The sequence below is a fragment of the Liolophura sinensis genome, chromosome 9, assembly GCF_032854445.1.
Source record: "Liolophura sinensis isolate JHLJ2023 chromosome 9, CUHK_Ljap_v2, whole genome shotgun sequence".
Taxonomy (NCBI): Eukaryota; Metazoa; Mollusca; class Polyplacophora; order Chitonida; family Chitonidae; genus Liolophura; species Liolophura sinensis.
Genome location: NC_088303.1, coordinates 5,767,095 through 5,782,297, shown reverse-complemented (window position 1 = coordinate 5,782,297; position 15,203 = coordinate 5,767,095). Strand labels below are relative to the sequence as shown.

At 39.4% G+C, this 15,203-nt stretch overlaps 1 protein-coding gene across 1 annotated transcript in view; it reads right to left on the bottom strand.

The window, feature by feature from the left end:
• Window positions 1-12,863, bottom strand: part of LOC135475057 (cyclic nucleotide-gated cation channel beta-3-like) — a 60,902-nt gene extending 48,039 nt beyond the window's left edge. The window contains exon 1 of the mRNA XM_064754798.1: window positions 12,749-12,863. Coding sequence (XP_064610868.1) covers window positions 12,749-12,863 — 115 coding nt within the window. The remainder of the gene's footprint in view (window positions 1-12,748) is intronic.
• Between the last annotated feature and the right edge of the window lie 2,340 nt (window positions 12,864-15,203).

Sequence of the window (15,203 nt, the reverse complement as noted above, 5' to 3'; positions counted from 1 at the left end):
TGTGTTACCAGTGTGATTGGTTGGCAGGTGGGCAAAAGTGTGGTATTCCCAGGCAAGGTTAGGGGACTAATGTACAGTGTGTGTTACCAGTGTCATTGGCTGGCAGATGGGCAAAAGTGTGGTATTCCCAGGCAAGGTTAGGGGACTAATGTACAGTGTGTGTTACCAGTGTGATTGGCTGGCAGGTGGGCAAAAGTGTGGTATTCCCAGGCAAGGTTAGGGGACTAATGTACAGTGTGTGTTACCAGTGTGATTGGCTGGCAGATGGGCAAAAGTGTGGTATTCCCAGGCAAGGTTAGGGGACTAATGTACAGTGTGTGTTACCAGTGTGATTGGCTGGCAGATGGGCAAAAGTGTGGTATTCCCAGGCAAGGTTAGGGGACTAATGTACAGTGTGTGTTACCAGTGTGATTGGCTGGCAGATGGGCAAAAGTGTGGTATTCCCAGGCAAGGTTAGGGGACAAACGTACAGTGTGTGTTACCAGTGTGATTGGCTGGCAGGTGGGCACAAGTGTGGTATTCCCAGGCAAGGTTAGGGGACTAATGTACAGTGTGTGTTACCAGTGTGATTGGCTGGCAGATGGGCAAAACTGTGGTATTCCCAGGCAAGGTTAGGGGACTAATGTACAGTGTGTGTTACCAGTGTGATTGGCTAGCAGATGGGCAGAAGTGTGGTCTTCCCAGGCAAGGTTAGGGGACTAATGTACAGTGTGTGTTACCAGTGTGATTGGCTGGCAGGTGGGCAAAAGTGTGGTCTTCCCAGGCAAGGTTAGGGGACTAATGTACAGTGTGTGTTACCAGTGTGATTGGCTGGCAGATGGGCAAAAGTGTGGTCTTCCCAGGCAAGGTTAGGGGACTAATGTACAGTGTGCGTTACCAGTGTGATTGGCTGGCAGGTGGGCAAAAGTGTGGTATTCCCAGGCAAGGTTAGGGGACTAATGTACAGTGTGTGTTACCAGTGTGATTGGCTGGCAGATGGACAAAAGTGTGGTCTTCCCAGGCAAGGTTAGGGGACTAATGTACAGTGTGTGTTACCAGTGTGATTGGTTGGCAGGTGGGCAAAAGTGTGGTATTCCCAGGCAAGGTTAGGGGACTAATGTACAGTGTGTGTTACCAGTGTGATTGGCTGGCAGATGGGCACAAGTGTGGTATTCCCAGGCAAGGTTAGGGGACTAATGTACAGTGTGTGTTACCAGTGTGATTGGCTGGCAGATGGGCAAAAGTGTGGTATTCCCAGGCAAGGTTAGGGGACTAATGTACAGTGTGTGTTACCAGTGTGATTGGCTGGCAGGTGGGCAAAAGTGTGGTCTTCCCAGGCAAGGTTAGGGGACTAATGTACAGTGTGTGTTACCAGTGTGATTGGCTGGCAGGTGGGCAAAACTGTGGTCTTCCCAGGCAAGGTTAGGGGACTAATGTACAGTGTGTGTTACCAGTGTGATTGGTTGGCAGGTGGGCAAAAGTGTGGTATTCCCAGGCAAGGTTAGGGGACTACTGTACAGTGTGTGTTACCAGTGTGATTGGCTGGCAGATGAGCAAAACTGTGGTATTCCCAGGCAAGGTTAGGGGACTAATGTACAGTGTGTGTTACCAGTGTGACTGGCTGGCAGGTGGGCAAAACTGTGGTATTCCCAGGCAAGGTTAGGGGACTAATGTACAGTGTGTGTTACCAGTGTGATTGGCTGGCAGGTGGGCAAAAGTGTGGTATTCCCAGGCAAGGTTAGGGGACTAATGTACAGTGTGTGTTACCAGTGTGATTGGCTGGCAGATGAGCAAAAGTGTGGTCTTCCCAGGCAAGGTTAGGGGACTAATGTACAGTGTGTGTTACTAGTTTGTCCATAGATAGTCATTGCAAAGAGAGGAATCAACAATTATATGTGAGCTTAGACCTGAAAAACAGGACAGGCTCCTCAGTCAGACAACCTTGCCAATCATATAGAACAATTACATGTAATTGATCAGGAGAAACACTTAAGCTCCATGTTTATATGCATGTACACAGTACGTATCAGATGAACTGACTTCTCTCAGACTACAGTACATATCAGATGAACTGACTTCTCTCAGACTACAGTACGTATCAGATGAACTGACTTCTCTCAGACTACGGTATGTATCAGATGAACTGACTTCTCTCAGACTACAGTACGTATCAGATGAACTGACTTCTCTCAGACTACAGTACGTATCAGATGAACTGACTTCTCTCAGACTACAGTACGTATCAGATGAACTGACTTCTCTCAGACTACGGTACGTATCAGATGAACTGACTTCTCTCAGACTATGGTACGTATCAGATGAACTGACTTCTCTCAGACTACAGTACGTATCAGATGAACTGACTTCTCTCAGACTACGGTACGTATCAGATGAACTGACTTCTCTCAGACTACGGTACGTATCAGATGAACTGACTTCCCTTAGACTACAGTACGTATCAGATGAACTGACTTATCTCAGGCTACGGTACGTATCAGATGAATTGACTACCCTTAGACTACAGTACATATCAGATGAACTGACTTCTCTCAGACTACGGTACGTATCAGATGAACTGACTTCTCTCAGACTACAGTACGAGAGAAGACTACAGTACATATCAGATGAACTGACTTCCCTTAGACTACAGTACGTATCAGATGAACTGACTTCCCTCGGACTACAGTATGTACCACATGAACTGACTTCCCTCAGACTACAGTAAGTACCAGACGAACTGACTTCAGTTTTGATCATGCAAGTACCTCATCTTCAATGCAACAGCTAATTGATTTTCAGAAATTGAAGAAGAACCATGCAAAGAAACCCCAGAGCATAAATTATTTATGTTTCTCAATGTGTTAAATGAGTTAGACATTGAATTGTAAAATGATAAACAAAAAATATGTCTTTTCTCAGGATGAATGTTTAGGATCACAGTAGAATGTTTCACATAACTGCAGACTAACATACTCCTTTGGGGACATCATTTACACAACACTCTACCCTGGAAAGGGAACATGAAAATAAAGGCATTCAACCAATTCATGCACACATCTACCACTTGCTGAGTTCTTGCAAGTTAAATGGATTCACATCCTGATCACTTACAATTCCTGGAAATACAAAAACACAGAGCTCATTTCTCTGTCAGCAAAGTCTCTCATCCCAACAGGACACTAGGGTGATCATAGATCAATGATGATCAATTTTCATGAATTAACTGCCCACACACTACAAATTTTACAAAAAATGGAAGGAAAATCATGCAAAATCTTAAACATCTCTGTAAATTTTCAACCTTTTCAACCACAAAACAATTTGACTCTTATCAGTGGATATTTATGCATATACTTAATACGAAATTGAAGCTAAAAATGATTTGGTTGTTTCATTAATGATGCAAGCTTCATAAAACTATTTCTCTACACCCTCATAGTTCTCTTAGAATGTTTCAAAATAATGGCTACAGAGGTGATTTGAAAACTAATCTAACATTATACTATATTATATCTGATAATCAAATATGGTCCCTGACAGAAAACACAGAAAGTCCCATTATGCACCTTTACACTTGAGCTCCCTGAACATATCACACAGTATGTCACCTCTGATCCACATTTACAATGTAGATGTTAACTTTACATTCCAACACCCTGAACATATCACACAGTATGTCACCTCTGATCCACATTTACAATGTAGATGTTAACTTTACATTCCAACACCCTGAACATATCACACAGTATGTCACCTCTGATCCACATTTACAATGTAGATGTTAACTTTACATTCCAACACCCTGAACATATCACACAGTATGTCACCTCTGATCCACATTTACAATGTAGATGTTAACTTTACATTCCAACACCCTGAACATATCACACAGTATGTCACCTCTGATCCACATTTACAATGTAGATGTTAACTTTACATTCCAACACCCTGAACATATCACACAGTACCACCTCTGATCCACATTTACAATGTAGATGTTAACTTTACATTCTAACACCCTGAACAGTACATCAAATCATGATATTGTCAAAATATAAGGGAGTATCATAACAGTGTGTAATCTGGGCTTCTCGACCTGGCATAGGCCAGAGTAATAATGGACAAGGGGAGGTAACTTTTAAGCCACTGGACAGATCATCAATGATTACACTTCCCCAATGTGGTCAATCATTGTATTACAACCTTCTTTCATGTCAGGTGATGTACAAACTATGCGCTTGAAGTTAAAATTCAAACAATTGCACTAGTACAATGAAATACAATATAGTTAATGTCTGGATGGCTCAATTATACAAATCCAGGGACTCATTTGGCTCAGGCCTTGTTCTTGTTGCTGCCAGTCTGCCTCTGGGTTGCCTGGCCAACTGTTGCTGGTTCAATTGTGGTTGTATATGTAAGCAAAGAGGTTGGTCAGGTATCTAGAGAAGGGTTGTGGTTTGCTGTGGGTTTATATGTAAGCAAGGAGATTTGTCCGGTATTTAGAGAAGGGTTGTGGTTTGCTGTGGTTGTATATGTAAGCAAGGAGGTTTGTCAGGTACCTAGAGAAGGGTTGTGGTTTACTGTGTTTGTTAATGTAAACAAAGAGGTTTGTCAGGTATCTAGAGAAGGGTTGTGGTTTACTGTGGTTGTATATGTGCCCAAGGAGGTTTGTCCGGTATTTCGAGAAGGGTTGTGGTTTCCTGTGGTTACGCATATAAGTCCGGAGGTTTGTCAGGTACGTAGTGATGGGTTGTGGTTTACTGTGTTTGTATATGTAAACAAAGAGGTTTGTCAGGTGCCTAGTGATGGGTTGTGGTTTACTGTGTTTGTATATGTAAACAAAGAGGTTTGTCAGGTGCCTAGTGATGGGTTGTGGTTTACTGTGTTTGTATATGTAAACAAAGAGGTTTGTCAGGTGCCTAGTGATGGGTTGTGGTTTACTGTGTTTGTATATGTAAACAAAGAGGTTTGTCAGGTGCCTAGTGATGGGTTGTGGTTTACTGTGTTTGTATATGTAAACAAAGAGGTTTGTCAGGTGCCTAGTGATGGGTTGTGGTTTACTGTGTTTGTATATGTAAACAAAGAGGTTTGTCAGGTACCTAGTGATGGGTTGTGGTTTACTGTGTTTGTATATGTAAACAAAGAGGTTTGTCAGGTACCTAGTGATGGGTTGTGGTTTACTGTGTTTGTATATGTAAACAAAGAGGTTTGTCAGGTACCTAGTGATGGGTTGTGGTTTACTGTGTTTGTATATGTAAACAAAGAGGTTTGTCAGGTACCTAGTGATGGGTTGTGGTTTACTGTGTTTGTATATGTAAACAAAGAGGTTTGTCAGGTACCTAGTGATGGGTTGTGGTTTACTGTGTTTGTATATGTAAACAAAGAGGTTTGTCAGGTACCTAGTGATGGGTTGTGGTTTACTGTGTTTGTATATGTAAACAAAGAGGTTTGTCAGGTGCCTAGTGATGGGTTGTGGTTTACTGTGTTTGTATATGTAAACAAAGAGGTTTGTCAGGTGCCTAGTGATGGGTTGTGGTTTACTGTGTTTGTATATGTAAACAAAGAGGTTTGTCAGGTACCTAGTGATGGGTTGTGGTTTACTGTGTTTGTATATGTAAACAAAGAGGTTTGTCAGGTACCTAGTGATGGGTTGTGGTTTACTGTGTTTGTATATGTAAACAAAGAGGTTTGTCAGGTACCAAGTGATGGGTTGTGGTTCTACATCCGTAACCCTCTCTCCATTACTTATATGTATATGTGCTAAGGAATCTAAAACAGTGGTAACTAACTCTATTGTAAATGTTGTACCTTGTGATAACTGTGATGAAATACAGAACAACAATAAGACAAGTAAATGTGAAATGTCCAAATCAAACTGTTTAAGGCCTTTGGAGACGGACAATTCTCCTAATTATGAAAACTGTATCTATATGTCTTCAAATGTTGATATGTTATTCTCATGTTCTACCCAAGGCTTTAATAATGCAGTAGTGCTTTCCTCAAGTCTTACAGGTATATCTCATCATGTCTGTCACATTTACACTTTAGGTCAAGTTACATGAATGTAAATTTTTTCCATAATCTTAACCTTTTATAATTTATTGAGGACAGCTATACCTCAGATCAGACATTTCTTCTCCCACAAAGCCCATGTCAGCACAATGTTCCCCTTAAGCCCATCAACATGTCCCCTGTTTGTTCTCCAATTCCTGGCCCTTCCTGAAATCTATCAACTTAAGGAATTCGTCTAGCTCCCCTAAACGTTTGCCACATTATACCTAAACTCAATCCATTTAAAGTTTTGCTATTTAAACCAAAAAGAGAAATAATAGCATTCACTGAGACTTTTCTTAAAGAAAATATTTTGGATGCTGAAATAAGCAATAAAGGGGGTGGTGGAATAGCAGTATATGTATCAGACTGCCTGCCTTACAACCGTCAATATGATCTTGAAAACAGTAATTAAGAAGTACTATGGCATGAAATCAAGCCAGCCAAGGCGATGCCATTCTTATCCTGCTATGTATACAGACTCCCAAACTCTCTTTCAGGATGGATAAAAGAATCTGAAACAAACTTAGAAAACATATATCATAAAAAAGCTACTGGTAATTATCCTAGGTACTTTTAATGTGGACTTAAATCACTCCTAATGCAATGTGGACTATCATGACAGATTCTTTAAATCTGACTCAACTTGTTAAGTCTCCCACGCGAATCACATCAACTCTCATCCATATGTGACCTCCACTGAGAAAGTTGTATCCGTTCAAGTCCTTGTCCTAGCCATAAGTGATCATTTCCCAGTCTGTGTCACTCTCAAATCAAAGATTAACTACAGTATGAAGGATAAACATGTCACAATTCAGTATAGGGCATGTAAAGATTTCAACTACAATCTTTTCCACAAGGACTTAGTGGATGTGCACTGGGAACTATAGATCACCTAATAAATTCCTAAGCGGGCTGTGAATGAACGGTCAAATTTACTCCAAGAGTTCTAAATAAACATACCCCCTTGAAATCAAGATGAGTCCAATACCTTTCAAAACCATCCTGGGTTAAAGAAGATATTCTAAATTCTATGCATCAACGACACAAAGACATCAAAAGGGACACAAGGAAAATCACAAACACTGGAATATGAAATGAACAATACAATTGTTCAAAGAAAATGCATCTTCTCCAAACAGAATCTGGGAGATGTTGAGAAAATGTAATCCTATGCAAAAGGGTCTCCAGCCTGATGCTATCACTGATGAGGATGGCAATGTAATAAATGATCCAGCTAAAATTAGGCATATCTTCAATACATTTCTCTCAAATGTCGCCCATAATTTGATGGAAATTAATAATATAAACAAGGATACTTTTGTTCAAAGTCTTGAAAAACTCAGGGAATAAATTGAAGAAAAAGTTCCTCATGATAACTTCTTTTCCATACCGAATATCTCATATGTTTCTGTTTTACAATACCTTTTAAACCATGATAAAAAATAAAGCCAGTGGTCTAGACAATATCAATGCTAAATTTCTTTCATCAGCTGCCCCCATTATTGCAAAATCTTTGACCATATTAATAAACAAATGTCTTATGACCAGTTCTTTTCCAGACATGTGGAAAATTGCTACAGTTATTAACCCTTCACAAAGGGGGTTCAAAGGATACAGTTCACAACTATCATCCAATATCTGTCCACTGTTTCAAAAATCATTGAATGACATATTCATAACAGTTTAAATTTCTCAAATTTTAAATTATTGCATGAAACCCAATCTGGTTTTTGCTCCTCACACTCTTGTGAAACAGCATTGCTGGAAATGGTTGAGCACTGGCATAGGGCAATAGAAAATGGGGACGTTATTGGAACCATACTTGTAGACTTCAAGCAGGCATTTGATACTGTTAATCATGATATATTACTTTAAAAAATCTTAAAGTATACAAATTTCACTCAACTGCTCTTACTTTCTTCAAGTCCTACCTATCTAACATACAAAAAAAGATTGTTGTTGGAGGAGAAATATTTGATGCCATGGATATTAAGGCCTATGTTCCGCAAGGCTCCAACTCTATTAACATCTTTGCTGATGACACAACAATATACTGCTCCTTAAGCAATGTGTCTGATATTCAGCGCCATATAAACAGTAGTATGGACTGCATTAAAGACTGGTGTGACATATTCATTAATCCCAAAAAATCTAAAAACATGATACTGGGCTCCAGGCAACGGCTGCAGTTAATCAAACACATCCCTTTCTCTGTTATGCTTGATGGAAGTAAACTTGAATGAGTCAGTAATACTAAACTGCTTGGTATTTATATTAATGAGCATCTTTCCTGGAACGCTGAAATCAATAATGTGTGTAAACAGGTTTCTAAATTGTTAGGGATTCTATGAAGGAAGAGAGCTCTTCTAACTCTTCTAACATTACAGTTATCTGCGAACTGCAACTGAAATGTACATGTATGCATGTATGCATTCACTGTATCAACCATCTAGATTACATCCCATCTCTCTTAACTTCACTCGTTCAGAATCAAAATGTGATTTGCTACAACCTAAAATGTATACATACATGTTTTTTTTTCTTTTTTTATTTTTATAATTATATGTATTATTCTCTTGCACACAAGTGGATTGTTCAAAGCAAACAGGGGATGGGAAAGAGGCCATCTCCTACTCACTTGGTTTGTTTTCTGTACATGTGTGTAGGGGGTACCAGCCAGCAGGAGGGTAGGAAGGGTTCGATAATGGGCCGCCTCCCACTACCCTGCTTCTCCTGCTGGTTGGGAAGGTTGCAGGGCCTACACTATTGGTTGTGTTGTTGCTTTTGTATATACCTTCACTTTTCAAACTACATGATGCTTTATCTTGTTTTATATATGTTGTGTATTTTGAAGTACACGTTTCCTATATATTGTTTTCTCTGTGAAGGCCATGGGAGAGAATAGTTTCATTGTAAACTGACTAAGGTACCTTAAATGAATAAAGATATTAAATATATGTGTAGAAATATTAGTATGGTTAAACCAATAAACATTTATTTACATACTTTGCATGAAATTTTCCACCTTGTTTAAACATTTAAAATACATTTTAAATAGGTTTGCAAGCCACATATCCATATCCACAATTTAGAAGTTTGCAAGCCACATATCCATATCCACAATTTAGAAGTTTGCAATCACATATCCATATCCACAATTTAGAAGTTTGCAAGCCACATATCCATATCCACAATTTAGAAGTTTGCAAGCCACATATCCATATCCACAATTTAGAAGTTTGCAAGCCACATATCCATATCCATAATTTAGAAGTTTGCAAGCCACATATCCATATCCACAATTTAGAAGTTTGCAAGCCACATATCCATATCCATAACTAAGAAGACTGTAAGGAACTTGCATGTGAACATTTAGAATTTTTGAACGCTTACTTGTCTCTTGACTATATCTATATGTCTTTTGACAATATAAGTTTGCAAAAACAGTTTTATAGATATGCTGGAATCAACTGATCCACCATGTAGAAATGTTTGCAAACAACTTCTTCACATCCACAAATCACATGTTTACAAGTAACTTAATGTAATTCTTCAACCTTTTCACATGTTTGCAGGGTGTTTTTTCAAGCATATTCTGAGAACATTATTTTGTATCGACTGATAAAATTATACTTCTAAAGCCCCAAAACATCTACATTTTAAATAGCTTTGCATGCCACCTCACCAAATTCACACTTTAGAAGAGTTTGCAAAACAATGTGATGAAATTCCACACTTTAGGTAAGTTGTTGAGACAAGATTCCACACTTTAGGTAAGTTGTTGAGACAAGATTCCACACTTTAGGTAAGTTGTTGAGACAAGATTCCACACTTTAGGTAAGTTGTTGAGACAAGATTCCACACTTTAGGTAAGTTGTTGAGACAAGATTCCACACTTTAGGTAAGTTGTTGAGACAAGATTCCACACTTTAGGTAAGTTGTTGAGACAAGATTCCACACTTTAGGTAAGTTGTTGAGACAAGATTCCACACTTTAGGTAAGTTGTTGAGACAAGATTCCACACTTTAGGTAAGTTGTTGAGACAAGATTCCACACTTTAGGTAAGTTGTTGAGACAAGATTCCACACTTTAGGTAAGTTGTTGAGACAAGATTCCACACTTTAGGTAAGTTGTTGAGACAAGATTCCACACATTAGGTAAGTTGTTGAGACAAGATTCCACACTTTAGGTCCATCGGCAAGGTGGGAAAATTTTTTATTTTAGGTCGGCTTGATAGCATAAGCTCAATAATGTGTGCAGACTAAAGGGAGACAACTCATACGGTAAAATCAAAAATATCCAAACAGCTGAAAAATTATCACCCTTTATAAACATTTTCTGCAGTGGGTGGCAAAATAGAGCTGCTTATTACTAGCCCTTGTCCAGTACCTTTAGCTTGAAAGTTGACGTTTGACTTCCGTGGAGCAAACTCATGACAGTGACAGACACTGAAATAATCCTGCTGCTGAGTAACCATAATAATAGCATGATATTACAGAAATTCTTGCCAAAAGCTGATTCAGTTCTGCAACTGATAATATTTTAATGACAAAAGAGATAAATGTGTCCATTCTCTTTTTTGACATACATGTCATCTATGCATGCTTAGGTTTTTACAGTGTACCTAACAATTTTTCAGTCATATGATGATGATGAGTTGTTCAATGTTTTTGTACATACTGTGTCTTCTTGTGGCAGGGCGAGTCCATGCCACCGTCGTGCTGCCACTGGAGTATTACATGAATGCTTTATGTATCTCCCCAAACAGTCACATTATACTGACATATAGCCAACCAGTGGTGTTTCCTTGTTCTAACCTCTCAGTGCTGACTGCAAAGTGAAGCTGTAACAAGTGCCATTTTTTACGGCACAACCCAGGTTTGATCCCAGGGTCTCCTGACTTCGAGTCAGATGCTCTTACCACTAGGTGAACAAAGTGGTCAGCATACATTTTCCAAGTTATTACTGATTGCTCTGTATTCCAGAAGCCTTCCATAAGAAATAGGCAAAGCTAAACAGATGTCACATGGCCTATTTAAGCGTCCAGTTACACCTAGACTGACGCCTAGTTACCACAATACCAACAACTGAAAAACTGCATGTTATCATCAAAAAAATCCAGCACTTATCTTATGGTACATGTGCTTGTACAACTGTAAGTGGTGGGGAATCTGGGCAAACCTTGATGAAGCTGAACATATCACCAGCGTTTGTGAGGCAGCTGGAGCAGACGCACGTGGGTTTGGGCGCACACATGAAACGCAATCGTTGGTTATCATATATAAATCCTTCATCAATGCTGTGCCCATTGTGTCTTCAATTTCATGCAATCATGTGAATCCCATAGACAGATGCAAACAATCTTCACAGTCTTATATATAGTTTAAAGAGATCACTGATGAAAGATATCAACTGAAACCATATGGCTAAAAGGCATAAATGGCAAATTTATGATGTCAGAGGTCGGCTGAGAGCCTGTCCAAATGGTCGGAGATGTCACTCTGGTCAAAGACATGTCACAAGTCAGAGGTGAACATGCACAGAAAAAATGTCAAAAATGTCTGCAAACTTTTGCATGAGTACTGGTGTCAATAATGTGACAGAAAACTTAACATACACTGTGCAATATGTCCAATTCAAAAGACTTCATGTAAAGACATAAAACTGGTATTCAACTCTACCTTGCAGCACAGCTGCTATCTGAAAATGCAAAATTGCAAATGCATTCTCTGATGGCTGCAGTTGATAATCTGTACATGTAGTTTTTGCCAAAAGCTCAACTACCAGCGTCATAAATTTCCTTTTCATAAAGCTTTAAGGCTAACCATGTCCCAGTTTTGTTATAAGTGAAACACTCATAATGGAACACTTAAATGGATTAGCTTCCTGACAATCTTATGTACCGATCTGAAATCTTCTATAAAGTGGGCTATGGTTTTGTTTTTAACTTACCAAACATACCAAAATGACACAAACAGCCAAAGAATGATCTTTACTTTGTGTGCCAATTGGTATATATAATGTGTAAACATTCAGCGATTTAACAATGTGAGTGTCAAAGAACAAGTCATTTTTTAAAATCAGTTTATGTTTGAATTCAAGCCTACACATGACAGTTGGAATCTATGTTATAAGCATATGATGCACCCATCTTGGCCGTACATACATATATATGATCTGAACATCTTCCTCTGATATCACAGCATTCCTGCGTGAAGTTCTGCCCCAGTTGTGCCAGGAGTGACGAGAAACAAGGAACCTAGTGTGATACTGTATGCATGTCAGAAATATCTGACGTCTGACGTGTGTCCGTTGTGTCCGAGGTAGGACATGTTAGGTCAGAGAGGTCAGAGGTCAGAAATGTCAGAGGTGAGAGACATGTCTGCTTAGATACATACGTGTACACTTAACTGTCATAAGTGTCAAATTGTCATCTGGAGACAAATTAAGGTTTCTGACGTTATACAGATTTCACAAGCCCTAGGTGTATTAAGAGATCATGGAGACATGTCACAAGAAAAAATTGTCATACATAACAGGTCAGATACATCTATGTCAGAGACCAGGGGCTTCTTAAGTCCAGCTGCACATGCGAGACAAAAGGATCAGATATGTAAGAAGTGAGTAATATGCCAGTGGTTTCAGAGGTGAGATTGAGGTGTAAGCTGAAGAGATTACAGGTACATGGGTTAATCAGACAGGAGACTTAGCTTACCATGCTGCAGAAGTGGACAGGTGGACTCGTCCCGATGTATCTCCTGCAGCTGTATATATTCCTCATCATCCTCTTCATTCGAGAAGTCAAGATCTACTGACAGGTCCTCAATCATGGTCGCGGGAGAGCGCGAGCACCCATACACCATCGCCTTACCCTACCCAGGCTGCTCATACACCCGTCACGTAAGGGGAGACAACCAATCCCAACTACACATGAACATTCTACAGAGTAATACAAGACTTCATATCTTGAATAACAACATGAGATCAACTGCCAATATCTGCTTGGTTTTCTGGTTTAAAATGGCTGTCTCAGGTCCCACAATGGCTGCTCTGACACAATAACTGGCCTGCGCAGTTCCTGTAGACACAAGATCCAGTGCAAAGCTCTCGTTAAGTACAGCAATTTATTCTGCTACATGTAGTTCGGGATGACCTTGTTGACTGGCGAAGCCAAAATGCAGGGACACCAATCAGTTGTCTGTCACTTCAGTTCACAGTATTATGGCTATTAACTCGCGCTAGTAATTTCCTCCTCCAACAAAATCACACCTTTTTTCCTGCCTTATATTGGCGCACATCAGACAAGACATGTATGATAACATGACGGGCTGACAGACCATCACAGACATGCGAAGCTGTAAGAGTCTGGAGCGTCCAAACCGACCGCTCATCATATGTAAGCCATCTTCAATGTGCACCAGACTTGACAAAAAATTTGACGAGTTTTCACTTGTTCCTAGGAGGACAATGGTTGACAACAGCATTCATGCACTCTGTCACCAGTTCTGATTCACTAAAGCTGCTCCACACTTACCGTTCACAAATCAATGGAACACACAGTAAGCCATCTCCTTGACAGAAATTTTGAATACAAGTAATTTCCTTAATACCACACTGATAAAGATCTCATCACTTCTTCCCTGAAGGGATTGTCAGCAATCTTTTCCGGCATTGGCTGCATACATAATGCAATCCTGCTGAAATGAGGGCATCTTCTTCACACAAGCTATGGTCGCATCGTACAGCAGTCAGCCAACAGATTATCCATAGCGGTTTCTTGCAGATTTTCAACATTAAATATCACGCTAGCATGTCACTAAGATCAATAACAGCTTAAATGACGCTTGTCTCATTCTAATCCAGTACAGTTTAAAGCCTTAAAATCCACAGGATGTCGTTAACCGTTTTCACGATCTCCCTTGCTGATGTGTTGTGTTCCCCCATTGATCATTTCACTGGTGTCTGCTTGTATTCCTTCAAATGCATGTATGTCCCAGTTAGTGCATGGAGAATGAACTCACAGCTGTAGCGATTTTGGCAGTCAGGGTTATAGGCTTCTGCCATCTGAGAAAGAGGACTTTTACTGCATCTGAACTGAAACTTGGTCAGCATGAAGATGTGGATCAATAAACTCTGATGGTTGCTAGCCCATGTCCAGGTTATCCAGCATGTAATTTGTCTGCCTTTGCAGTAAACCACGAGATGTGGAGTTGGTTTGCAGTAACAAACAGTTCATGAGCTCTGGAAAACTGTCAGACATTGGGTGCTAACAGAGTGCTAGCTGTGTCTATTATGCCATCACATATCCCTGGAGAGTATACACACTTCATGCACAATGCCGTCCCAGGTGTTACCACAGTTATGCCATCCACTAAGAGGAATATGAACACTTGTCAACCCAGTGCATGCCTGCTAACATGCCCCTGTATGTGTTATTACCGCTACATTAAAAATTCAATACTTCAATACAAACCTGATGGCCAGGCCAACTAGATACATGTATACTGAGTATTTTCCTCAATATGTACACTTGACAGTAATTATCTCCGACTCTTCAGATGAATACCTCATGAATTCATCATATTCTCCATAAATACATTCATTTTACACAAAGAGGCTTGGATAATTACTAATTAATACATGTGCTTCTGCACTGAAGGTATACTTGTATATGTAAATTTAGAAGTCGCTTAACTAATGCTGCCCATAACTAAAATATATGGGCACCCAGTTATCCCAAATTGTTTTTAAAAAAAATAGAGATGTTTTAATTATGCTCATTTAATAGAGCAAACATTTTATAGAAATAATTCTGTTAATGTCTTTGATATTCTTGAAGACTATATGTAATTTACCTCCACCGGTGTATTTTAATTATTTATTTAACTGACCGGACTCCTGACAAGATAAAAGCTATAGTTTCATCTGAACTTTCATCTGAACTTGGTATTCTTTCAAAATGTCTTATTTATCTTTGCTAACTATGTAAGTTACAATTAAATAATGGGAATTTTCATGCATGAGTTCATATTTCCTTAATAAATTAACTTGTAATTAAAACAAAATTAAACAGATGCTTTTGAGTCACAATAACTGTTCCTTTCCTTCAATTTCATGGTAGCAAACAAACTTCAATCAAACATTAATACAAACATCCACTTCTACAAATT